At 38.6% G+C, this 25,775-nt stretch overlaps 1 protein-coding gene across 1 annotated transcript in view; it reads left to right on the top strand.

Annotated features, from left to right (window-relative positions):
• Positions 1-259: 259 nt before the first annotated feature.
• Positions 260-25,775, top strand: part of PDPK1 (3-phosphoinositide dependent protein kinase 1) — a 34,518-nt gene continuing 9,002 nt past the window's right edge. Inside the window, exons 1-9 of the mRNA XM_074919162.1 lie at positions 260-383; positions 13,340-13,609; positions 18,689-18,731; positions 18,923-19,060; positions 20,276-20,420; positions 22,764-22,861; positions 23,587-23,662; positions 25,071-25,139; positions 25,625-25,721. Of these exons, the coding sequence (XP_074775263.1) occupies positions 360-383; positions 13,340-13,609; positions 18,689-18,731; positions 18,923-19,060; positions 20,276-20,420; positions 22,764-22,861; positions 23,587-23,662; positions 25,071-25,139; positions 25,625-25,721 (960 nt within the window). The 5' untranslated portion in view covers positions 260-359. The remainder of the gene's footprint in view (positions 384-13,339; positions 13,610-18,688; positions 18,732-18,922; positions 19,061-20,275; positions 20,421-22,763; positions 22,862-23,586; positions 23,663-25,070; positions 25,140-25,624; positions 25,722-25,775) is intronic.

Here is a 25,775-nt window from a genome sequence, read left to right on the forward strand (position 1 = left end):
CGGACCCGGATGTGAGCGCGAGGCGGCGGCTGCCCCGCCCCCTTCCGCCCTCACCGGCCCCGCCCCCGGGCGGGAGCGGAAGCCGGCAGCGGCGCCGCACCAGTGCGCATGCTTGCCGCGCGTGCGGGCGCCGAGGCTGGCGGCACCGCCCCGTCCGGACTCGTACGTGAGTAGCAGATGGCGCCACCAATGGGCGGGCGGGACGCCCGGAAGTCCCGCGCGCGGCGGAGGGGGGGGTATTGTTGTGGGTGACGTCACGGGCGGAGGATGCGGGCGCCCCATTGGCTCGGGCTCGGCTGCCGGGCGCCGGGGGCTTAAAGGGCGCCGGGAGCGCGGGCCGCGCCGGCCGGGCGGGGCCCATGGCCAGCACCGGCAGCCGCCTGGTGAGTCGGGGCGCGGGGCTCGCGCTTCGGCCGCGGGGCGTGGGGGCAGGAGTAGGCCCGGGTGCCGGGGCCGGCCCGTGCGGGGCTGCCCCTCCTCGCCCTGTGCGCTGCCGGGTCGTGGCGGTTCCGTGGGCGGCTCCGCCGCCCGCTTGGGCTGGGAGCGCGACCGGGCGAGCGCCGCGCCCCGCGGGGCCGGCCTCGGCACCGCCGCTCCCGGTCCTCGTTCCTCTCCTCGCCCCCTCCCCGCCTCCTGGGTCGCCGCGGGCCTCGCGGGAGGGCCCCGCGCCTGTCCCCGGGGTCGGCGGGCGCCCCGAGCCCGGCCCGCGGGCGGGAGGAAGCGGGGCTGGGGCCGAGGCTCGAGTAGCCGCCCCGCGGCCTCTCGCGGAGCCTGGCTCTTGGTTCCGGGTACGGGGCGTTGGCGTGGCTTCGCCGGGCCGTCGCCCACCGCGGGGGCCGGCGTTGTTGCCCTGGGGACGCCACCTGTTACTCCGCGACCGGTTTCTTTCGTAGTGGAACCCAACGCGTGAGGACGATCGCCAGGGCCGCGGTAGGGCGCCGTTTCGAACGCAGTTGTTTACGTTAGTCTGACAGCGTAAAGCTGTAGCGTTCTGTGAGCGCTGATTGATGGAAGATGGAGTTGTAGCCGATACGCAGGGGCGGTAATGGTAAATTGTAGTTTGCACTGTAGGTTGTACAGTTTAGTTAGTGTACAAATTCCCCTATGAAAAGACAGTTTTTTACAGTCTTTCACTGATGTCTGTGTAACTAACCGGCAGGGATATGTTCCTTGTGTGCGTGTTGCTCTGTTTCTGGGTCTCCTTTCTATTGGTTGCAAGCTGCCAGGCTTCACTCTGCAGCACTTAAAACTTTTTCATCAGTTGGAATTGGCTAAAGAGGATCTTCTGCGTGGGGACTGGCATATCCCGTTTCGCTGTGCTCTCCTCTTCATGCTCAGTGCTTTTTTCATCAGGGTGTTACACCAAATCGCATTTGTTGACTGAAGACAAGAATTATGTGGAGTAGCCCTACAGGGGAGGATATAAAATACTGCATTGAAGGTTATGAAATAAAGCGATGCTTGATTGCTGAAGAAATTAGTTTTGCTTTTCTGCCACTTGATAGAGCTCCATATGGCTGCTGCTCAGCATCAGAGATGACTTCTGTTTACTTGGACTCTTTTGAACAGGGAGTTTGCTTACCTTTGTGCTTCTGTCCTTTCTTGTTGCTTCTCTGTCTAGGTTTTTCTCTCTAAAATGCTTCAATTTCTCTTACTTTACTATATACAGTTTAGGTCCCTGCCTGTAAGAGAAACTTACAAAGAGGGAATGAATGAAGAACAAAGTTGACAACCATTTTTGTGAAAAGTAAAATATTTTTTCATGGTAACTTATTTTTAATTTCTTCTTTTCCGTCCTGCTTAATAATTCTCTGATCAGAAGGGTGTACTGACTGGCAGTAGCAGATAGACGTGGCTTGATTCAGCTGATCTTTTTGTAGTTCATATTATATAAAATGTGGGAAATCCATTATTTCTGAGATGCTGAGCGGTTTGTTAATATTTGTGTGATAGAATTAATTATGTTAATGAGTTCTGTGATTATTTTACTATAAATGCAAAAGTCGCGGGAGGGGAGGGTTGTCAAGCATAGAGCACAACTTTGAAAAGGAATATTCCAGCATTCTGCTGCTTAAAGATTTAATTTTTGTATTTGTGTGTGTGAACAACTCATAAAACATTCTACTATTTTATGAAGATGTGATACCAAGGAGAGAATTGCACTTTTAAGAAAGAAACAACTTTAGTGCTGCTTTAGTTGCAGGTGTCAGTGTGGTCTTACTTATTTGCTGTTAATGCCTTCATTATAAGCATATTGGGTATCATATCAAGAAATGCTCTACCTCTCAAAATGAAGAGTCTGGAAGAACGGTTATTTACATTTTCCGGCTTGAGAGGTTTTCCCTACATGCCTACCTAATTAATATTCTCTTGGTTTTTAGCATAAGACTATAACTAGTCTTTATCACTCATGCATAGGCTTTTAACTGTGATAAGTTTTCTGTAAATCTCTTGCCAAAACTGACTGCTGGAATAGAAAACAGTAAAAGATACAGTTGTTGAGAAGGTGCTCAAAGGTGAAAAAATGGAAGAAGCTTAAGAGGAGCAACTTTATATGCATTCATATTTCTAACATAAGAAGTGCTGGTAGCTAGTGGAAAGGAGATGATCCAGAGAATAATCTGGATATAATAGCAATGTTCGACTAAACAATGACTCCACTGTCTGGGCAGACTTTTATTTTTAAAAGCAGATTATTCTTTGGGTTATTGTTCTATTACTTACAGTGCTAGAAGTAATGTCTGTTTTATATAGCTCTTGAAATTCTGCAAGTAGATTGCTGTAGCTGGATATTGTAAGACACCCTGCAGACTCGGGCTCATTTCACTTCCCTAAAGCAGATCAGTTGGAAGGCAGCACTGCAGGAAAAACTTGGGAAGGATGCCGACTGTTGAAGTACTTGAATGAGTTTTGGTACAGAAGGCATGAAACCAGGGGTGCAGTCACTTTGTTGGACTGAGAAAAGTAATAAACTGGCAGAGTAATAAAAATAGGTTTGATCTATAAAGATGTGAAGTATTTTAGTGATCCCTGTTTTTTAACAGTAAACTTGTATTTTATCTAATTCTTGTTTCCTAGAAAAGCTCTATGGATTGCTTTAGAACTGACACAGTTTATGGCATCAGAAAATGTGCAAGTGAGAAATTACTTTTTAATATGGAAAGATAAAAACTTGTTTCGGGAAACATTGTTTGAAAGATAAAATCCTTCTCCAAGTTCCTTATATTGGAGCTTCCTGAAGAATTTGTATGAAGCCAAGGAATTATTGTTTCTAGTATTTCAAGTGGGAAAGCTTTTTTTTTGCAGGTGGCCAAGTTAGATTATGTATATGTAATAAAGAAGCAAAAAAAGGGGAAGGAGATTATTTTTCTCCCTTCCCACTTCCCTTTCTGACATCTTAGTTGCAGGTAAGCTTGTGGAAAGTTACAGAGGTCTAACTAAAGTATATGAGAGGACTGAACACAACATGCCCAAAGGTGTCTGTTTTGTCTAGAACCTTATTTTCCATGTCTTATGGATTCTACTCAACAGTGCTGTAGGAAATAACTAGTTTGTTGTGTGACTAAATACTGAAGTTGAGACTTGCTTTCTGCTTTAAAAGACAAGCTGTAAATACTTCACCTGGCAAATACTCTGTAATTCTTTATGGTGAAAAATTGCAAGGATTAACTTGCTTAGCACATTCTTCTGAAAAGAAAGTATTAAATTTGGTGGTCAGTTCTTCAGTAATCCTGCAGGAATTTAATTTACAGTTCTTGACTGTGCTGTCCAGCCTTTGTACACTCCACCTGTGTACTGCCACCCCTGCGTGGCTCCCTCTCTGCTCTTCGCCCAGAAGTCTTCTTTTTGCCTCCTAGAGCTGCTAGTGAGGAGCCTTGTATAGGGCATCCTTTTGTGTTTGTTAGCATCAGCCCCCATCCATGCTGCGCAGCACCGCTTGCTGCTAGTGTGCTTCATGAGATAACTGATGGTGTAGAATGTGATCTAGACTACTGCGATTACAGATGGCTTTTGTTTTCTTGTGAGCTGGCCCGGATCTGTTTGTGTGAAATGAATTCTCAATGGCTTGTTTACACATATAGCTATTTGGGCCATAGGCTGGCTTTAGGTTCTTCGAGATTTTTGTGGCTTCCTGTTTCTGGTCTGTTTTGAGGCTTAGGCGTGGGGGGAGGGAGGTGGTGCAAGGAGGCCCTAAATAGTCTGCCCCTAAAGGTGCTTGGAATTTAAGTGCTTTGCTTAGCAGTAAGGGAGGTTAGGGGGTAACTGGCTGATGTGCACGTTCTTACAAATCCTTTCATTAGCTTTAATCTGTACCTGAATTTGGAATTAGAATCCTAGAAATTAGTGTCAGTAAATACCACCATATATTTAAGGTAGAAAAAGGCATTTGCATTAACTGAAAAGTTTGGGTCAACATTGCTCTGTATGTGAGAAGTTAACTTCTGTAGAAACAAAGTCAGTCTTGTGGATAAAACACCTTTATTCCCTAAATGAAGACTCAAAACAATCTAACAGTGTAGGGGTGTTCTCTGTGCTTCCAAATCCTTGAGACTGTTAGTTGTATTTTTGCTGATATAACATGAATCTGGTTTCCTCATTACTCACTCACAGATAAACTGTGTTGTAGATTTACTGCAGAAAGTGAGGAACTGGTGGTATGTGATCAGTTCAGTTACAGAGGAGGTAGTGTGTCACAGATGAGCTTTGTTTCTGGTGTTTTGAGATTATTTGGTAGGAACAATACAGTAAGTCTCCCCAACTTTAAAACACTTCTTTGTATACCACGAACTTTGTGAGGATGTACATCAAGAAAGCTTAAGAAGAAAAATCAATTCATTTTGATTCTTCTTCAAAGTTAATCTGCTTGATTATGTTTGGAAGATAGGATTTGTGTCTTCCAAAATTGTTTTAAGACGTGAGGCAAACTGCTACCTAGATACTAGACCCTTCTTTATCAACCTGCTTGTGCCTTACAGTAATACAAAGGAAAGTCCCTGAAAAAAACAATTTTGCTAATCAAATTATCATTGGTTATTAGAGCATGGCATTATGTCAGGCTTAGCCAGGGCTTTATTTATATTTCCTCTGAAATAACTATCTTATAATGATTTATTCCAAGTATTTTCACCATTACCTTCATATTACTGTAATTTTTCTTTAAATTGTGTTAGGGCTGTTAGTATATCAAGCAGACTACATCATCATGAATTCTTTTCATACTTCCTTTTCTCACTATTGCGAAGGTCCCGGCCAGTTTAGGTGGAATAGTGTCTTTGAAGAATTATCTGCTCCAAGCTTTCCCTTAACACTTACAATCTTTAATCTTGAAAGGTATTGCCAGGACATTATTTTTAAAGAAGTTGTCTTTTCTTTTAAATGATGGCCATTTCTATCAAGATACTTTTAAGGCATTTTTTGGGGGAACAGTTTTATGCAGTGCTTCAGTGAATGTGAATGCACCTTGCAGCATTTGAGAGGTTTCAAATGACGCTCTGCCTGAAGGTGAGCATAATAGTTTTGGTGGGCCAGAGCCTAGACTTCAGTCAGTTAGCATGGCAGTCTATTTAAACAACAAAAAAGTCCTCCTTTTATACAACAGAATGCTTTTGAAATTTGTATGGTTTATTCATAAAAATGGTCTATTAACAGATTTTTCATGTGGCAACTTCTGAGATCAAAAATTTTCACTCCAGATAGATGTATGACTTCAGATTCTTTTGCAAAACAGAATTGTGTTACAATAGCTTTTATAATTGAAATAGGAGATTTCAATCTGTTCTTTTAAATGCAGTAATCAGTAACCATTTATGAACCTTGATCAAAGTATAGATTTTGACAAATTGTTTGGCTTCAGACTGTTTTGCTGACTGTAATGGTCGGTTTCTCCAAGATGTGGAGTTGATGGGCAATTTGTTGGGTTATGAGCTAGATCTTAAGTTCTCTATGGTAATCTTTGCATACCATTTGATGATGAGGTTTGAAAGTGCTGATGCAGCTCTATACAGCATAAATGCAAACCACTTCTACAGAAGATTTATGTTTGATGTTAATGCTTTTTTAATGTCTACAAATAATTAATACTTGGAGTAGGGTTTGTTGACTGCAGTTTGAAGAAAATGACTTACTGTGATCTTCAAAGAACATCTCTGTAGAAAAAAAAATCCTGTTGTCCTGAGGAAATATTTTTGGCACCTTTGTAACCTAGTACTGTTTTTAATAAGTGCCTCATTTGTTTTTTGGAGAGGAGTGTTTGTTCCTAGAAATGCCTGTTGAATTTATTTGTTATGATATTGCATTAGACATTTGAATTATCTGCCTTAAGAAAGGTTGAACAAGATCTGTCATTTCAGTACAAGCTTCACTTCTTGTAATATGTTGAAGATTAACCAGCTTGTTTAATTAACTGCTTTGTATAGTACCTAAAACCATGAGATTTTAAAAAAATGCCTTAATATTGCCCCATTTGATCAAATTTTATTATGTTTTTCGCGCTACATTTTGCACTCTGCTGCACAGAGATAAGTCATTAAAGGATGACTTAACGTTTTCATTCCAGAGAAGAATAAGTATTTGCCCATGTAATATTCAGTTATATTTTTTTAAAAATAGATTCCTTCTTTTCAATGAATGAATGTTGAGTGTGGTTCTTTAAAGCCTTTGGCAATTTTTTCCTCAGATTTCAGAATCTGAAGGCGTACTTCTGATTTCCTTGTCCCAGTCTAGTGGTATTCTTTCCTGATAGGGGAGATGTCTGCTATCAGGCTGTGAGCAGAGTACATGTTCTTAAACACCTCCTAAGTACTATGATGTTTTGATTTTTTAAATATGTCTGTATGTACTTGTGTCAGAGTTCCTGTTAGGTGCGTGAACAGTTTACTAGCTGTTTACTGCATTCACAAGTACTGCTGAGGCTTGACTTAATCTGAGTTTTGTCCTGTCCATTACATGCTTGATTTTGTTAGAAGAAGACAGTCTGACACCATCTAGTGATGCTTTTTAAGGCATATGAATGGATTTTCTCTTTTTCTTTGGGCAAATATTTTAATTCCTTAAAGGTAACAATAATGTTGGCAAATAGATGTATTATTAAGTTCTTTAAATTATCTGACAAACTTCTAAGGGTATCGGCATACAGTGGAGTTTCATAAATTATTCAGTGTATTGTTTCTCTCTATATACACACATATGTACAATTGGTTAATAGAAAGAGGATGCTGTTGGTCACTTAGCAGAAAGTCTGACAGTCTGTTTTTAGACAAAAGTCCAGAGCATAAAGAGACATGAGCATATAAGGTATGAGAATTGATGTTTACCCCGGTTTATGGAAGCACACCATCTTTACTGTTCTGGGTTGCCTTCATTCATGGCAGTCACTGTGGCGCAGCAGTGTACAGAGTTTGTGAAAGGAAGACTGGTGTTGAATATTGATGGGGATTACATGATAATCATTACACTTCCTGCAGACCACTCCTGGGTGGGATTGGTGGATAATGGGAAGTGCCACCTGTACTGTGCTCTCCACACTGGGAGGTGAGGCTTCTACTTGGGTTTTGTTATTTTGAGTCAGTGTTTCTTACCTTTCTGATAGCTGAATTGCCCTGCTTTTGCCTGTGTTCTCTTTTTAGGTTCTGTGAGGAATAGTTTGAGGACATATATTCAGGCTCATATTAGTATCTGACCTGATGAGTTGCTTTTTTTCTCTTTTTGAATATTCTGGAACTTCCAGGGTGTCTTGCACTCTAGCCTTTGAAGTGGAGGCTGTCACAGATAGGTATTGGAGAACCTGGAGAAGGTAAATATTTGCATTGTGGGATATGAGGGGGGAGGATGCCAGTGGGAAAGCTGTGCATAGTATCTGTCCATTGCCATTTCTTACGCTCTTTTTCAGACACAAGATGTGTGTCAGATGCAGTTGCTACATGTTTGTCAACCCCCTGAAACACCAGTGCACCCTGAAAAGCATATGTTATATATAACTGCCTAGTCATTCATTTTTTCGCTTTGCATTTTGCAGATAAATCCTTAGGAGACCCCAGGTTGTCAATGTTTAAATTATAAGCAATAAAAAATAAATTTCAATTTCAGAATTTTTGGCTTGTATGACAGTATGAAAATAATTTACAAAACCCCTCAGGCCAAGCCCATCTAACTCAAACAGTCTTCAGCAGAATCTCAGTATTGGTAAATAATAGCAAGTCAGTTTTAACTCTAAAACTACAAAACACCTGTCCAATGAAAGTGCTGACCTTCTCTCAATGTGAAGTGCTTTATTCCTCCTTAATTGCACAGATAAATAGATGACTTCATATTTTCACTTGACAAGTGCATTAATTTGTACATTGAATCTTAGATTCATAGATTTTGTAAGATCTTCCTGTTTCTGTATCAAAGGGCTATGTTTGGCAGAGATGTGATGGGATACTGAGAGCTGTGGAGAGTATCTTATACTATCATGTAGTATCTGTTTTGAAAGCCTCGCAAATCCCATTTGCAAGTGAAAAGATTAATTCATAGATATCCTAGAGTGCTGCTATGTTGCTTTTGGAATCCTGTAATTTCTTAAACAGACTGTGCTGATGTAGGACATACATGTTTGTATTGGTTTGTCTTCATGATAGTCTGTGAGCTTATAATTTCACCTAACATTTATGACATACACCACTCAGTAATTCTTATATCCAGTAAGACTCTTATTGAATTTCAGGTGATCCTAATTTTTAGAGTTCTGTATTATCTGATACCACAAGGGTAGAACATTCAGATTCTTTAATAAACACAGATTTTAAGGAGCTTATTCTAGTCAGATGATTAGATGTTTTTTCAGGAGTTCAGTGTCTTGATTTGTTTTGGTTTTCTCCTTAGTATTTGCACAGTATTTGTGGCAGTAAGACTGCTTCTCCTAGTTGATGCTTTCTAGCTCCATATATTCGGGTATGGTCTAGTTTAAATTCTTTGTCCACTTGTTTCCCACCATTACTCCTACATTCTTGAGCTGTATTTGAATTTGTAGTAATGTTTTGGTAGATAAAAAAGTAAGGTCTCACTGTCTGATTTACCAAAAGCTGTAGATTGCTTTAAGAGATATGCTTTTTTGTCAAATGGTGTGTGTGGTTTTGGTTTTTCTTGGTCTTTAAATTTATATAATAATTTTTTTTTTCTTTCAACCTTTCTGGTTTGAGAGCAAATCCAGGTGTGAACTGGAAGAGGTCCGTGTTTAAGATGACTGTTAATTATAAGTTGGTTAATAATTTAACCAGTTTTGCTTAGAATATGTCCTGGATTCATTTTCCTCAACAGTATTCTGTATTTGAGACGTTATATAATGCCAAGTCAAATGTTTTATGGATGTCTGCATTATTTCATCTAGTAGACCTGTAATAGTTTACCCTAAAAAAACATTCATAGAGGGTTTTGCCAGTGTTCTAGTTTATACAGTCTCATCAACATTGTTTATAATCAAAACAAATGTACCAGTTGAGGTGTAGAGCTAATGATGCTTTGTGTAAATAATATTTTCTGTTAGCAAGGTCTGCTTCCAAAAAAATTGTCCTTATAGGTAAGTGGATGGAAGAGCTTTTCTGATCATGTCTGCCCTATTAATGCAGCTAGAGATTGAGTAATAAAAAATTCAGCAGCTAGACTCAGTGTTATCAGACAGGTGATAGGTTAGGACCCTAGTCACACTGACTTTCTTTGTAACCCAAATGAGATCTTGTTAGAGCTTCAGTGGTAGCAAAGATCTTTTGCATTGGTTCAGTTTTTCTTTTAAGGTTTGTTTCTACAGTTTGCAGGCAAGAGGGAAATGAACAATAATTGGGACTTACTTCACATGGCATGTAAATAAAAGGAAGCCTGTTTGTAGTGATTTAGTGAAAATTAGTTAATGAAGATTTTGCTGTGTCTGTTGGTTTGTAATTCTGCTTACCTTCAGTGGGTTTGTTATTTTCTTCCTTATTAGGTTTTCAAACTCACAGTACATTGCACTAAGAAGGAAACAATTTCTATATGGAAGTGAATTAGGAACACCACCCTTAAGAGCTTGAGAAAGTGGCTGGTATTAGAGGCTATTTTTTTTAAAAGCAGAGATAGAATGATTAGATCAGTGGTTATCAGTGTGGTCCACGGTGATCCATGATGTGCAGTAGGTAAGTCTGTCACTCTGTGAGAGCTTGTGCTTTCAATGGCTTGTCAGCTGAGAAATGTTGGTAATTGCTGGAAGGAGAGCATTCTCGAGCTTCTGAGGAACTGAAGATGAGTTTAGAAGGTTTTTAAATTCTTCAGTGATTGCCTTCATGTCTCACTAAAGTCTGTATCTAGCATAAGCAGAATCTTAAATCTGATTTTTGCAGAAGAGTAGCTGTGTGAGGTTAGACTGGATGAGCTAGCCTGTATTGTCTGGCATATATGAAGTCATGTATGGTCTCTGCAGACATGTTTTTTGGAGTCTTTCAAAACAAAACTGAAGGTAAATAATACAGGACACAAAATACTAAACAATAATGGGTGTGGAAAGACAAGTGTAGGAGTGACCTTTTATATAAATGTTCAGGTGCAACACACCTACTTGCATAGTTCTGTCATTTCTGAGTTAATTGATACTTTAAATGTATTGCCTCTTCCTCTGTCCTTCTTGTTTTTAATCTTGACTTTCCTTTGAGAAAGTCAGGGGACTCATTGACGTTATGCCTTGTCTAGAAATAACCTTCTTTTCCTACAAAGTCCTTTACTCCTGTCTCCGTTCCCCTTAGGACTTCTCTATACTTGATATTCATAGTGACTTAGTTTCAGATACTGTGCAAGGAAATATACTGTGTCCAAACCTTTCTCCCCCTTTCAGTGCTTTTGTGGTGGTTTTTTTCCTTGTTTGTTTGTTTTTTCAAGGTGATCTTGCTAGCTGCAGAATCTAATCAGATCCCCCACAGTGCTGCTGCTTTATTTACCTGTAAACCCTCAGCTGCTCTGGAATAGCCGCACTGGAGCCAGTTCATTGTAACAACCCCAATATTTAGTCTGTCTACACGTGGTTTTTATTTACTATATTTCAATTAATGAGATGTTTCTTACATTGGCATCACTTCACTTGTTGAGCAGTCATGCCTGTGTCAGCCTTCCTGCACACTCGATAGGGAAGAGTACAACCTGTTTTTTAATTCTAGCTACTCTGTATCTTCATAGGGGCTGCTGTTCGGGTAGCTGTCTGAAGGAAAGGGGATTCAGCTGAGCCATGTTAGGGACAGTAATTAGTCTGGGAAAGGTGTTGGCTAAAATAGCTGCACAGAAGGCATGAAAGGAACTGTGACCTGCAGCACACATACTTTTATGTGTATGTGCTGTTTTCATAATAGCATCGATATACTTTCTTCAAAGGGAAGAAATGCTGCATAACTGATTCTGAGTAGGGCCTTGTGCTCCTCTCTGGGGGAGTTAATTCTCTCATCTGTCTCCAAGTCTTCCCCTAGCCTCGTCCCCTCCTTTTGTCCTCACAAAAGTGGTACAAAATATAGCAACTAGCTATCATTATAGGCAGATTCCTCATCAGTCTGTGCTGTATCACAAAGGTCTGATGAAAGAAGCTGTTACCTGTTCGTGGTCTGCTGCTCCATTGGTGTAGTCATAGCTCTTGGAAGAAGCCCTAAAATAGAGATCCTGGAGCAAGTTGGCACTCAGGTTGAAAAGGGAATTTTCCCTCTGCTTCTTGAAAGATACTGTTTAGAATAGTTGCTTAATAATAGATAATTTTCACTTGTGGGAATTGATATTTATGTATCAGTTATGGAGAGTGGAGAAAATGGAGAGTTTTATTTATACTCTTTTTGACCTTGTTACCTTTGTTTCAGTTTAGGAAGTGTATGTTGGCGTGCTTAGGAATACGTTTATCATTGTTCTGTAATGCCACTAAATGTGTAAGTAAAGTGTATTTCTGAATTTTATCTTATTTTTGAAAGAAGTTTAGTTGTTATTAAAGGCTGCTTTTCCCTACTGCATAGAGCACAGCCAAGTGAGTAATTGCTAATTTGGGAACTAGGTGCTTTAAGCCCATATGCATGATTGCATGTGAGTCCAATTCCCTTCTAAAGTGGTTTCTGATAGAAATGCAAAAAATTGTTCTGAATCAATTTGAAATTCATGAGATAAAAAATTATTCTTGTCAGAAGTAATATTTATTTGAATATCAACATGAGGTATGTTACAGACTAGGTCAGAGTTGTATAATACATCTGGTTTGAGCTTAGGATATTTTTATTAAATCATAGTTTCGTTCTGCTGGATGTATGTTAGAATACTGAGATTAAAAAATGATGTTCAGACATGGTGTTACTTTTCTTAAATATTCCCTCTGTTTGCATACCATTTCAGTTTTTATTGTCACAACTAGTTCAACAGACTGTCCCGTTGTCTGTGTTTTCTGGCCAAGTAAAACCCTTCAAGCAGACACCTGACAGACTAATGGAGGTGTATTACCAACAGAGAAGGAAAGCAGCTTGACAAGTTTCCTTAGTCTTGGGAAAAATTGATAAAAGGGTACCAAATGATGATTTGCTTTTTATGTTACAAGGATCAGTATTTGGAGTGTACTTGCTGTTTTCTGGGCTGTATCTGGGTCTTTCTTTTGGAATTGGGATGTCTTCATGTGACTGTATGTACAATTTAAATAGTGTAATCTCCCTTGTTTTAAAAGAACATGGACCAGAACATTCATCAAAAAAAGTATTAGATATTGGTGATTACAAAAGCCTTCACTGATCTGCCTTTTGTATGTTCTCTTCTTCCTGTCCTTCCCTAATGTGTATTAAAGGGAAATACTATTGGAGAAAGTGAGATTCCAAGTAAAAATTCAGGAATGTATCCTTGGTCTTCATTAAAGTTTTCAGGCTTGGCTTGTTCATTTACAGTTCATTGTAACTTGGATCTCTAATGTTAGTTGTGAATACAGGTGTTCATTGCATAACTAGATAATTATTCTAGTTTCAGGAAAACTACTACTTGTTAAGATTGAACAGATGGCTCTGTCTCTTAAGCACGAGATAAATGCAGGAGAATATAATTGAAATTTGATACCTTGGTGTTAGGGAGCATTTTTTTGAGCCTGAAAAAAAACATTCTTGAATTAAAGTGTTCAGACTTTTGACTTACGGCTATATGTGTGTGAGCAGCATGACCTAGAGTTGTTTAACAGTCAAAAGCTGCCGTTTCCAAAATAAATCCTAACATACCCTCCTAAAGACATTTTAATAACCCTTTCAAATAGGACTTTGAGATGCTTGCATGGAAATAAAGTGCAGATGTGTGTGGTAATTATTTGAAGGTGTGGGAGTAATGGTTTCACTTCTCTTTTCAGTATGATGCTGTTCCAATCCAGTCTAGTGTGGTGTTATGCTCCTGTTCATCCCCATCAATGGTGAGGAACCAGGCAGACTCCAGCACTCCATCTGTCATTTCCACCTGTGGCAGCAGACAGGGATCTAACATGGAGGGCACTGCAGCTGAATCAAGATCTAGTTCAAACTCCTTGCAGCAACATACAGGACAGCAGCCTCCACAGCCTCGAAAGAAACGACCTGATGACTTCAAATTTGGGAAAATTCTGGGTGAAGGATCTTTTTCAACGGTAACTTTACTTTTTATAGGAACTGCCAAATTTGTTGTGCAAGTAATATTTCTGAGATTTAAATCTGGAGAGAACAGCTTGAAGACTAAATGAGTGGGACATAGCTGTTTTAAGTATTAAGTGTTGCACTAAATGTGGGTGCTGATTTTTCAAGTACTGTTTAAACTCACCAGAAGTTCAATTGTATCCTGATGACTTGATGCTTGGCTTTTTTGGAGACATTGCTTTCTAATGTAAGCTTCATAGCATAATGGGTTGTGTTAAAATTTTATGATATAAAGGATTAGATCTGTGCTAAGAGTTTGTCGTGGTAAGAACTTCTACGCAATGTCCTGTCTGTGGCAGGAGGTACTGCCAGATGCTTAGGAATGGAAGTTAGAACAGTGATACTTCTCCAGTATTGTTTCTCAGCCTCTATTGTTATGGCCATCAAGGACTCCATGAGCCACAGTTAGTATCTTTGTATTCAGTAGCCTTAAATGGATTGTTTCTAACTTTTGCTTCCATGGCATCACACAAGAATGAATTACTAAAGTGTTAGCTTAAAGAACCCGTGAAACAATTAATACTTTCATTTGATGTTTTTGTAGTTGCCCCATTGTAAGACAGTAAGTAATATTTCTGAGTCTTTTTCACAAGTCATTTGTATATACCTTTTGGTTGTTGACTGGTAAGTGCTGGGTTTTTCTAGTTCTTCCTACACAGTGTGCTGTGGTGTTTAGGAAGCAGGCCTCTAGTAGTCATCAGGGCTAATTCACACTGAAATGCATAGTTTGCAACTTGCAAGTTTCCCTAAAGAATCCATCAGAGTTGCTGCCTCTTGGGTATACTAGAACACACTGCTTCAGTGGGACACTAAATTTCTCCTTGTGATCTCTGAAAGTTAGCACCATGTTCCTTTGAGGACTTCATAGGTCCTTGCCCAGGCTCTCAATAAACCTCTATCCCAGCATTCAGCTACCTATTCACTGGTAGGTGGGGGGTTTTTGTCCCAAGTTAGGTAGCTCAAATGCATTTAGGTGGGCAGCAGGAGAGAAACTGAATACCATGGAAATGTTAATCCCTGCGTAGCCTTATTCTTTTGAGTTTTACAAACAGAATTTCACTTATCATAATCAGTTGAGCCTCAAGTAGTGCTAGAAAGAGCATGTTCAGGAGTTAGGTCTTCCTGCCTGTCCCTTCCGCTGTCAGCCTTTGCAGTTCTGGTCCATTATTGCAGTGCTGTGACTTTAGAAACTGATAATTACTTTTAGGGATGCCTTTCATAATGATCATACTCCACAGGAAATACTTGCTTTTGCTCTTTCCATGGCCACTGAACCAGGTTACAAACTGTTGCTGGAGGGGACTTAACAGTACTTGCTTGTTTTTTTTTTTAAAAAGTAATGTCCAGTCCTGTCTTCAGCAACTGAATGTTTTTAAGATTTAAATTTTAAAAAATTGGTTTAAAAACTTTAAGCTGAGGATAATGACTGTAGCCTTGCAGCCTATAGACTGCATCCTTCCAGAAGGAAACTTGCTGCTCTACAGAATCACAGAAGGGTTGAGGTTACAAGGGACCTCTGAAGGTGACCCAACCTCTCTGCTCAAGCAGGATCGCCTAGAGTTGGTTGCCCAGGACCGTGTCTGCTTTTGAATATCTCCAGGGATGGAGATTCTTTAACCTCTCTGGGCAACCTGTGCCAGTGCTTGGTCACCCTCATGGCAGAAAGGCGTTTCCTGATGTTCAAATGGAACCTCCTGTGTTTCCTTTGCACCGCTGCTGAAAAGAGCCTGACTTCATCTTATTTACACTTGCCCTTCAGATATTTATATCCATTGGTAAGATTTCCCCTGAACCTTTTCTTCTGTAGGCTGAACAATCCCATCTCTCTAAGCCTTTCCTCAAATGAGAGATTCTCCACTCTGTTAATAATCTTAGTGGTCCTTCTCCGGACTCTCAGTAGCTCCATGTCTCTGTTTTACTAAGGAGCTCAGAACTGGGCACAGTACTCCAAGTGTGATCTTACTAGAGCTGAATAGAGGGAAAGGATCACCTCCATCAAGGTACTGGCAACATTCCTCCTAATGCAGCCCAGGATACCATTTGCTGCCTTTGCAGCAAGGGCACATTGGTGGCTCATGTTCAGATTGGTGTCTGTCAGGACATAAAAGGGAAAAAAAGTTCAAAACAGGGAACAGGATAAGATTTCTGCCTGCCCATTTCTCCAGTCTGTTAAGGTCCCTGTGGATGGTAGCACAACTCTCTAATGTATCAACACTAAAGCTTTTCATCTGTGGGGCATGTATCTTCGCGGTGTTATCGAAACATCTCGCTAAAAAGCATATGCTTTCTTCTTATTAAACATGGTTATAGATTCAGAAATCTGATTATATTCCCCAAGATCTTCACCAATATTCTGACTGGAAAAGTGTTCCTCTCAAAAAGAAGGGGCCATACCTCAAAAATGACAGATTCAGAATAAAAAAAAATAAAAATCATTTAGTCGTCATAATGATATATTCCGTTTTCTTGGACTTATAATAAGCTACCACAAACTCTACCTGGTATCAGTGCTGTATTTCAAATTCAGCAGAGATGCACATGATCTGGCTTCAGGGATTTTTCCTCAGAGCATTCTGCAATTTTGTGGGACCTTGGACTCATGCCTGATATCAATAGACAGACAGATCCAGGGCCTTCTAGTTGCTTCACTGCTCTTTTAAAGTAGTAAAAATCTGCTTGCTTTGTAGACAGCTTCAAGTTCCTCTCAGAATAATATTGCTTATGGGCTGGCAGAATTACAATTCTCGTGTTTGGGTAGGCATGTTGTCCTGCTCACCTCCTTCTGTATGGCTTGTAGATATTTTTTTTTTTCCACCCCCTTAGTTTTGTCTCCACTTATAAATGAGGCTTCTCTTAAAAAGAAGAGAAGCTCTAGGGAAGTATGAGTGTCTGACTAAAACCAGTTCTTAAATGCAGACTTAATCCTTAATCTCCATCAGTCTGAAGTATTTGTTCTGGTTTAGAGTTGGGCTTGCCTGCGATCTCTGCCAATTATTTCTGCTTTGTATTCTCTGTTGAGGGTTCCCTGCTCTTCTTATCTCACCTTCCTCCAGCTTGAGACATTTAATTACATTTCTTGCCTTGCTGTTGTCTGAATTTGCAATTTACACATTTACATATTCTGTGAATGCTTTTGGGTTTGTGTTTGTTTTTTTTAAGATACCTATATTAAGGTCTAATTCCTTTCTATGGAACTTATATTCCTTATTGATACTACTTCTTTCCATAGGGTGGGTAAGATTCAGGCCCTGCATAGCAGAGACATGGTATTAATATGCACTTCTTGGTTTTTTTCTTTTTTTTGTTCTGATTCCACTGGGGTTTTGGGGGGATTATTAGTTAGGAAATTAGGATATATGGTATACTCAGGTTTGTTCAGTGAGGAAGAGACTTGAGAGTACCCAAGTACTCATGCTAGGAGGTAAATATTCAACACTGTGTACTTAGAACACAGCTGTTCAATATCAATATAAGTATGTGGGCAATACATCTGAAATCTAATGGTAAAAAATTTGAGACCATGCAGGACTGGAGGACAGTCAGTCTTTGGAGCTATACAGCTTAATTCAAGTTTGGGAGTTATTGGCCAAGATACATTTTCATCTGTGTCAGTTGATCACTTCTGCCATCCAACTATGGACTCTATGTGTCTATATACAGGCAAGATTGCCTATTGGATTTTTTGATTTTTCTGATGGCACTGAATTGTTTTATGAAAACGCACAACTAGCAATTTCCAAAATGCAGAAAGTTAGCACTATATATCTGGGTATTTATTTAAGTACTGACTTTTAAAGTGACTTGCTTTGGTAGAAATGGTAGACTTGATTGATGAAAACTTGGAAAAGATAAAAACATTCTCCTTTGATTGCACAGCTTTAAATAATGTTACCTGTGTACACAGAAGGGTCTCAAAATCCTTATGCAGAGATGCAGCTTGTAACAGACTAGTTGTTTCTTGTGGAAATTTTCACTGATCAAATACTGTGAACGTCAGTGTGTTTGCAGACGATGAAATTTAGAAAATTAAAGGTGCCTCTAATGAACTGAGATTTCAGTTTTCTAATACTGAAAGAGTGCAACTGTATGCACTTCTTTAATCTGAAAAAGTGCCTTATTTAGAAGCTCTTTTTCCTAAATGCCTAACATTTAGTATCAGGTGTACGTAATACTATTTTGGAGTACTCTGTTATAACTTATTTGGCAAGGGGTTAGAATAAAATTGAAAGTGGATTAGAAGCAAGCCTGGTGCAGTGATTTAAAAAAAATAGAAAATTAGTATAATGAGATTCTAGCAAAATATTGGAATGGATCTAAACTTAAAATGAGAAAAGCAGGAACTAGTTATCTGTTGTTACAACGTTATTGCTCAGGTTAATGCAAGAAGACTTCTGAGATTGTCTTAAGCAGACTTTTATACAAGTTCTTTCTTGAAGATGAACTTTGTGTTCCTCCAAAAGCTTTTCTCTTTATAAATGTAGAACTGCCTGCCTGAAGCGTTAACCCTTGCTTCTGCTGACTGGAAATCCTTTACTCCTTTCTTTAAATCTTTTTCCTAACAAACTGTAAATAGTTGAAAGCCCTGTCTCACTTCTTCCTTTTGATCTTTCAGATAAAATTTATCTTTCAATCTTTGTAATTTCTCTTAAGAAAAAGTACTGTGACAGATCTTTGTGTAAATATTTGTGAGTGCACTTGTTGCTCTTTTCCCCTTTAAGAAGATTCGGCAATTTACTGTGACTTATGTTACAATCTTCAGAATTATTGTGGGAAAAAAAAGGCTAATTCAGTGATTATCCAGTCAGGTGTGTAAGTCTTCTAGAGAACCAAGCATTGTACTGTTGAACTGAATTTCTGCAGAGTCTTGCTGAAGCCAGCATAATATGAACATATGCTTAAATGTTTCGCTGATTACGGTTGTGATAGCTTATTTTGGACAATCAGTATTCTAAATACGTACCGGAAGATCAAAAATCAATGTTAGTGTATGTCTAATGAATGGTTTCAATACATTTTCTCTTCTCTGGCAACAGGTTGTCTTGGCTCGGGAACTGGCAAGTTCTAGAGAATATGCCAGTAAGTATTGACTTCTTCAACATGAACTTTTAAAAAATGTAATATCAATGTAGTCCTGTTACGGAACACCTGTTCAGAAGACAGAATTAGTAATTTTGATAACTTTAACCAAAAAAACCCCAAACAAATTGCTTAAATGGACTCCATTTGGTTGTACCTCCTTCATTTTCACTCTGTCTTTTTTCGTTAAGTTAAAATTCTAGAAAAACGTCATATCATAAAAGAAAATAAGGTGCCATACGTGACACGAGAGAGAGATGTAATGTCCCGTCTGGATCACCCTTTTTTTGTGAAACTCTACTTCACCTTTCAGGATGATGAAAAGCTATGTATCCTTTACATTTTAAAGCTTGCTGTAACACTTGCTTAAGAGTACCGATACCCAGCTTTGTTTCCTTTGAAACATTGTCTAACAGGAATGATGAAAATAACCTGAGATATTTAAAATACCTTAATGTTTGCAATGCAGTTTTGCAGTCATACTTTTAATCTAAATTAAGCAAATAGAATGAGTATGCCTCCTCAAAGAGAAGAGTGGGTGGCTTCTGGGACAGGGGAGATGAATAAAATAATACCTTATGTTGTACTTGTGGTCAGTGCTGAAAAGCAACTTGCAAGAATCTTAAGTGTAAAATAATTTTTAAAAAATAAATAAAAATTTAAGGGGTGTATGAAATGGTTTAGAAATGTTTTACGTTTCTGATTTATACAGTAAATGCCACAATTTCTGTGTTTAAAATAGGGGTAGCTAGCTATAGTACTATTTTTTATTTGAACAATTAAATCTATTACACTTTTTTCTTATGTAAAAGTGCTTACAGAATCATCTGAATGATAGAAAGCTGAAACTCTTGTCTGGGCCACTGTTTCCCAAGTATTCTCTCTAACAGTAATTGCAAAGTGCAGTTTCACCTTGAAAACTGATCTGTGGTTAGCTTTTTTCTTCTTGTTTGTGAATTCCCTCCTAAACTTCCTGCTTCAAATTGGCTGTGCTGAGGGTGAAGGGATAGACTGGCCCATTTCTGGGGTCAGTAGGTAGCTGTGCTTTTCAGAGGCTGGTAGCAGTGCCAGCAGGCCCCGTAGCGTGTGTCTGTACATACGTACACGTGTGCACTAACAGAACTCACAGGGGCTCTCGTTTGTAATGTCAACACTTGCCCGTTGAACACTGAGCTGACTCTGGAACTTTCCAGATGATGGGGCAATCTTAAACTTAGCTTGAATGCTAGTTATGACTGTAAATACTTCTTTTTGAGGGTGATTATGTATACAGTTTAAATGAATTATTCAGGTGACTGTCTTGAAAAACTACGAATTTAACCCTTTATGTAGTCTGCTATGCTAAGAAAGTGGGACCTGTGTCCTGGGTGGTTAATGTATTTAAGAAATTGTTTTGGGTTGCTATGTAAACTTACAAATTAACCAACTTCTTCCCTGTTGTTATATATAAGTTTTTTAGTAGTATTTCTGGTCTTTGGAATGAGGTGTGGGGAATTTTGTTCTAGAATGGTTTAGTGATAAACCTTAACTATACTTACATTCAGATTTTGGGCTTAGCTATGCCAAAAATGGAGAGCTGCTAAAGTATATACGCAAAATTGGCTCTTTTGATGAGACCTGTACCAGGTTTTATACTGCTGAAATTGTATCAGCCCTGGAATATTTGCATGGGAAAGGAATAATTCACAGGTAATAAGAAGCTGAGACCAATATGCATTTGATTATGCACAAGGTGTTGTTTCTAGAAATGTTCTTTGTGAGGTCTAAAGCAAAGTGGATTTTATGGGAAGCTAATGAGAGCATAATAGTGTTTCATTAGCATTAGTACTGTTGTTAACAGGGAGCTAAACAAAGAAAACTTTAGGAGGAGAGATCATCTCTGTTATTAGACCAACTGTTCTAGAAGGAAAAAGTAAGCAAACTTTTTGGCCTGGAATGAACATTACCAAAACCTTGTATTTGTCAAGCTTGGTCATCAGTCTAAAACCAGAAACTGACTTTTTAACTACACTTTTTTTCTGTGGTGTTATGTAACCAGAATTCTGATGGTGTGTGGATTAGTGTGCAGCATGTCATCAAGAAAAGTAAAATTAATGTATTTCAGTTTTCACTGAGCGAACAACTTCCACAAAGCTGAACAATAACTAGATAAATGATGAAATTTAGCAAAATTTTTAATCAGACCTTTGCAGTTGTTCTGGATGTAATGATATTGTCTGGATAAGAATGTTTTGTCATTCATATTTATTAAACAAATTAAAGGTGTGTGAGAAATCTGAGACACAGAACTTCTTTTTGGATAAGAAATATATTGTATGTGTAGGTTCCCAAGAAGTTGTTCATGAAACAGTAGATGCTAATTGGCCAAAAGCTGGCTGATTATAATTCTGATAGTATTATTTCTTCTTTCAGTTATATTTAAAAGGACAAGGTATTTTCCTAAGACTTTTCTGTGAAATGATTGGGAATAGAATCTAAGGGGACTGGATGTGGAGGGTACTAAAAGCATAAAATTTCATATAGTGGGAAGAAAAGAGTTCAAGAATTCCCAGCTACACTTTGATTATATAGCCTACACGTTAGGCTGGGAGAATATAAAATGAATATAGCATGATTGTCAGTATTACTAAGCCTATATTGGAAATCTTGTATTATAAGAGCTGCTTTATATTTGCCTCCATATGAAGGCTACTATGAGAAGCTCAAAAGAAAACAGTGAAATTGTGCAATTAGAGAACTTAGTATAAATTTTATTTGATTAGAAGTCCATAGCTCTAGCAGTGCCTGACTGAAAGCTCTTGGGATTTTCTGCTGCCTAAAGAAATATAACATGAGATAGAACCACTTTAAGATACAGGCTACTCTGGAAAAGTTACTACAGATATATCCCTCTATGTATTTAGATATATAGCTATATCCTAGATCCATAATACAATATTAATACATAATACAGGTATATGGTATAGAAACTGTGTATATATGTATAGAGTACAATATACATACATATGTATATATAAAAAAAGCCCCCCCTGAACTGTTGAAGTCCATTCCGTTCATGTACTCTCTAATTCTCTCTGAGAATACTTACAGGAAAATTAACAGGATTTTTATGGCTTGTGTGTCATAATTCTTCCCAATTTTCTTTCCCAGCTTTCTGCGCTAGTCCACAGACTTTAAACTGTACAACTGCCCAACGCTTGCTTTTCAGTAATAGGGGGCTTTAATCTGAGGAAAATGATGCTGCACAGCGGTTGATGGAAACAGCTTTGAATTTGCACTGATTTTTCTTACCAGTGAACCGAAACAACTCCCATTCTTCTAGATTTCTTTTGAGCATCCAAAAATACGTCTTAGGAGGGAAATATGTTGTCTTTCCTTGTCAACTGAGGAAACTTGGTGTAATTTAAATAATATAAGTGTAACCCAATGCTGCTGTTTATGTTGTTGTAATGAACCTCTTGACATCTCACTCTGTATTGCTGTGTATCGTGTGTGTAATAGGGTGAGGTCTGGTTTTATTCAGAACCAGAGGCAGTGTCCATACAAATGGTACACATACGTTTGAAATACAGATTGTACACAGATTTGTAGGTGACAAATGTAAACATCCCATTCTTAAAGCAGAGGTGATTTACAGTTCTGGACATTTTGCTGGGGCTGAGGGGGTTGCCATTGGTTGACCTAACTGAAGTTTTGCACTGAGAAAACAGGCCTAGAAGATCAATCTGTCAGATGTTATATTAATTAAGGTTTGGGAGTAAAGGGGTGTGCTGTTTTAATTTCCGTTGAGCAAGTGAGATGCACAATAGCTTGGTTTTCAGATTGTTACTTCAGATCTCTTCAGAAAAAATGTTAATGGGCCTTTCAGAATCTGTTAGCGGTCTACACGTTGACAGCTGCAAGTTCGAGGAAAATTGACACGACAATGTTCATGGAATGTCTGCATCATTTATGATAGCATTATGTACATAAGTCACTAGACCATTCTGCAACTTCGTGTGCTGTTTAAATACAAAAATCTGCCTTTTCCAGGGACCTTAAGCCAGAGAACATCTTGCTAAATGAAGATATGCACATTCAAATAACAGACTTTGGAACAGCAAAAGTGTTATCTGCAGATAGCAGACAAGGTATGCCATTATTTACTTTGCTGTGTGACACTGATAACTGTAGCAAGTGGTTCTTTGAAAATGTATTTATCAAATTGTAATCTTCAGATATCATTACCTCTTACCTAACAAAATCACTGAGATCTTGAAAGAGTTTTGACTGCCAGTGCTTAGATTGTCAAAAGAGGTAATGCTTGGCGTAGTGGTATAGCCAGCTAGATCACCAAATATCGTGGGAAGTTGAACTACTTCAAATTACTTATCATTTGCAAGACAAGAATACAAACAGGTAGTTACTATGTCTCATTTGAAACAGCTTTTACTCTGTTATGTACTTAACCCTGGTGACTTCCAGAGTTGCTTAAATGTGAGAGTTATAGAATTCTTGTGTCAGTTGCTTTGTATTAACCTGTGAATCAATGATGCTGCAATGCCTGAAAAAGGCACTAGGCTGAACTGAATTTTATAAACATAATTTTTTACTTGAATGTAGTAAGCTGGCATTGGTAGATTTTATACCTAACAGTGCCTAAATGCCTAGCTTCTTGAATCAAATAGATATCACAGAGTAATTGATTTGTCTTTTCCAAGCAGTTTTGGTGGATGGGTGGATAAATTACTGTGGGTTCTTTGTAGCGTCACATAACTTGCAACAGATTGCTTTTTTTTTTATTGGGTAAGGGGAGGCGGGAGGTCGACTTCTCCATAAGTATGTCTTTGCTTATTTCTTTCAATTTTCTTACCAGCACGGGCAAACTCATTTGTAGGGACAGCCCAGTATGTTTCTCCAGAACTGCTGACAGAGAAATCTGCCTGTAAAAGGTGAGGACTCGATTGTATTTCAGAACTTCACTGTTTCTGTCAGGATACTGTCAAATTAAGGGGAGTGGATGAATAAAGCAAGCAAGCTTAGTATTTCAATGAAATGAGATGCTTGAGTACAAAGGTTTTTTAAGAAACTTTGAAGTATTTTTTTAAGTGTTGCTTCTTGTCTGAGTGCTGGTTTCCTCAGTTCATCTACTTTCTGGAGTTCTACAGACAGGATTAGGTGTTATTAGGAGAAGATGTGTAATGTGAATTTAGGTTTCTCTTGCACATAAATCAGTAAACTTTATTCTGTTATCCAAATAACATAATCTTTTTGATTCTGTTTCATATGAGCTTGCTCTAATATGGTAATCAGAATGTCACATTCTGTTGGTTAGGGGAAAGGCTACAGCTTTCATTGACTTGTATTTAGATCAACTTGCAGTTACCTTTGCTAAGCTCTGCTTGGAGTTTGCAGGGGTTTAAAGCTCATCTCTCTAGCTGGTGTGAGTGAAACCCATAAGGAATTTATCTCCTTTAAATTGATTCTTGATGTAACCTACAGACTGTATACCTGCTTTATTACAATGCTGGAAGAATAATCAAAGTAATCACTGACAAATCATAGGGAAAAAAGGTCTCATATCAGTAACTGTGGTAGTTTGTGCTAGAGTTTCTTCAAATGCTACACCGTTAGACTTTGCATTTTGCTTCGAGTAAAGAGGTTTTGACTGGTTTGGCTAATGGAAGGACTTCATCAGGCTATCATTTCTTTTTAGAAGTTACATAATGGATCATTTTTACAGAAAACTCATAATTTGAGTAGTTTTGAGTCTTTGTTAGTATTTTAGTCTTTCATGAGGATTTCTGAGCTTTAATCAAATCTGTGTATAGTTTACCTTGAGGTAAAATAAGTTAAAAATACTTTTTCAAGCCAACACACTAAGACTTAAGACATTCCCTTATCCATGTGCTATATAGCCTGTCTTTTTGTCTTAAAAGGTTTAAGTGGAAAAGCTGTATTGTGACTCTTTACATAAAATATTTAGAGGAAAGGATTTTAATTTTGAAGGAGCATATATTGCACTAAGTTGGATGCATCTATCAATTGTGGTAGTTGATAATAAGTATTCTTTTTAGTCTTATTATGTACCCATTAATTATTTTCACTGAGCACATGTGCTTGTAGTCAGTAGTCGTGGAATGGTTACTGTATGCTTTTTGTTTCCGAAAGTTGTGTTGCTAGCCTACTCTTCTGTCAAGGAATGAAGTGAAAATAGTGTGGTAGTTATGCTAGGCAGGTTTGTCCCATGTGTTTGTGCTATATTCTAACCAGCAGAAGCTTACAATTTTTTTTAAAAATTGGTTTTAAAGACTTTGCATAGGAAAACATGTGATATGTTTTTACCTCTTTCTCTTGAAGCTCTGACCTCTGGGCTCTGGGATGTATTATATATCAACTTGTAGCTGGATTGCCTCCATTTAGAGCTGGGTAAGAGTTTTAAGCTAATTCTTTACATGTGGATTATAAATACATTGACTTGGTTTTAGCTTTTACCTTACTAGCAGTTCTGAAGTACAACTTCTCATGGTGCAGTGTTGGTGTTAATGTCATGCCTGCTTTTATTTGTCCTTTCTGATGTCATGAAGATGCTTAGACAGCTATAACTAGAGTTCCTGAGAGAGATTCCTTAATTTATCCTAGGATTTCACATGTAATTTATACCATGAAGGTAACTATGCCTACATGAAGAGGCACCTCTGTACTGAGCCGTTTGAACTTGTTATTATGCAAGTATCTGGTGTTTACAGGATCATAGATACTTGGAAGACTGTGCCCCTTTACCCTAGAAAGATTTATGGGAATGTGACTTAACTTGTAGATCTCCCATTTAATATTTGTCCAGGTTATGCACTGTTAAGGTGGAAGAACCTTGGAGAACTAATAACAAGAGCTAATATTTTTCTCTTTTGCAGAAATGAATATCTTATATTCCAGAAGATAATAAAGTTGGAATATGACTTTCCAGAAAAATTTTTTCCCAAGGCAAAAGACCTTGTTGAAAAGCTATTGGTAAATATTTGCTGCTGTTAAATAATTTGATGACATTGGAATCGTTCAGCTTAC

This window comes from Athene noctua, chromosome 15, assembly GCF_965140245.1.
Source record: "Athene noctua chromosome 15, bAthNoc1.hap1.1, whole genome shotgun sequence".
Classification (NCBI taxonomy): Eukaryota; Metazoa; Chordata; class Aves; order Strigiformes; family Strigidae; genus Athene; species Athene noctua.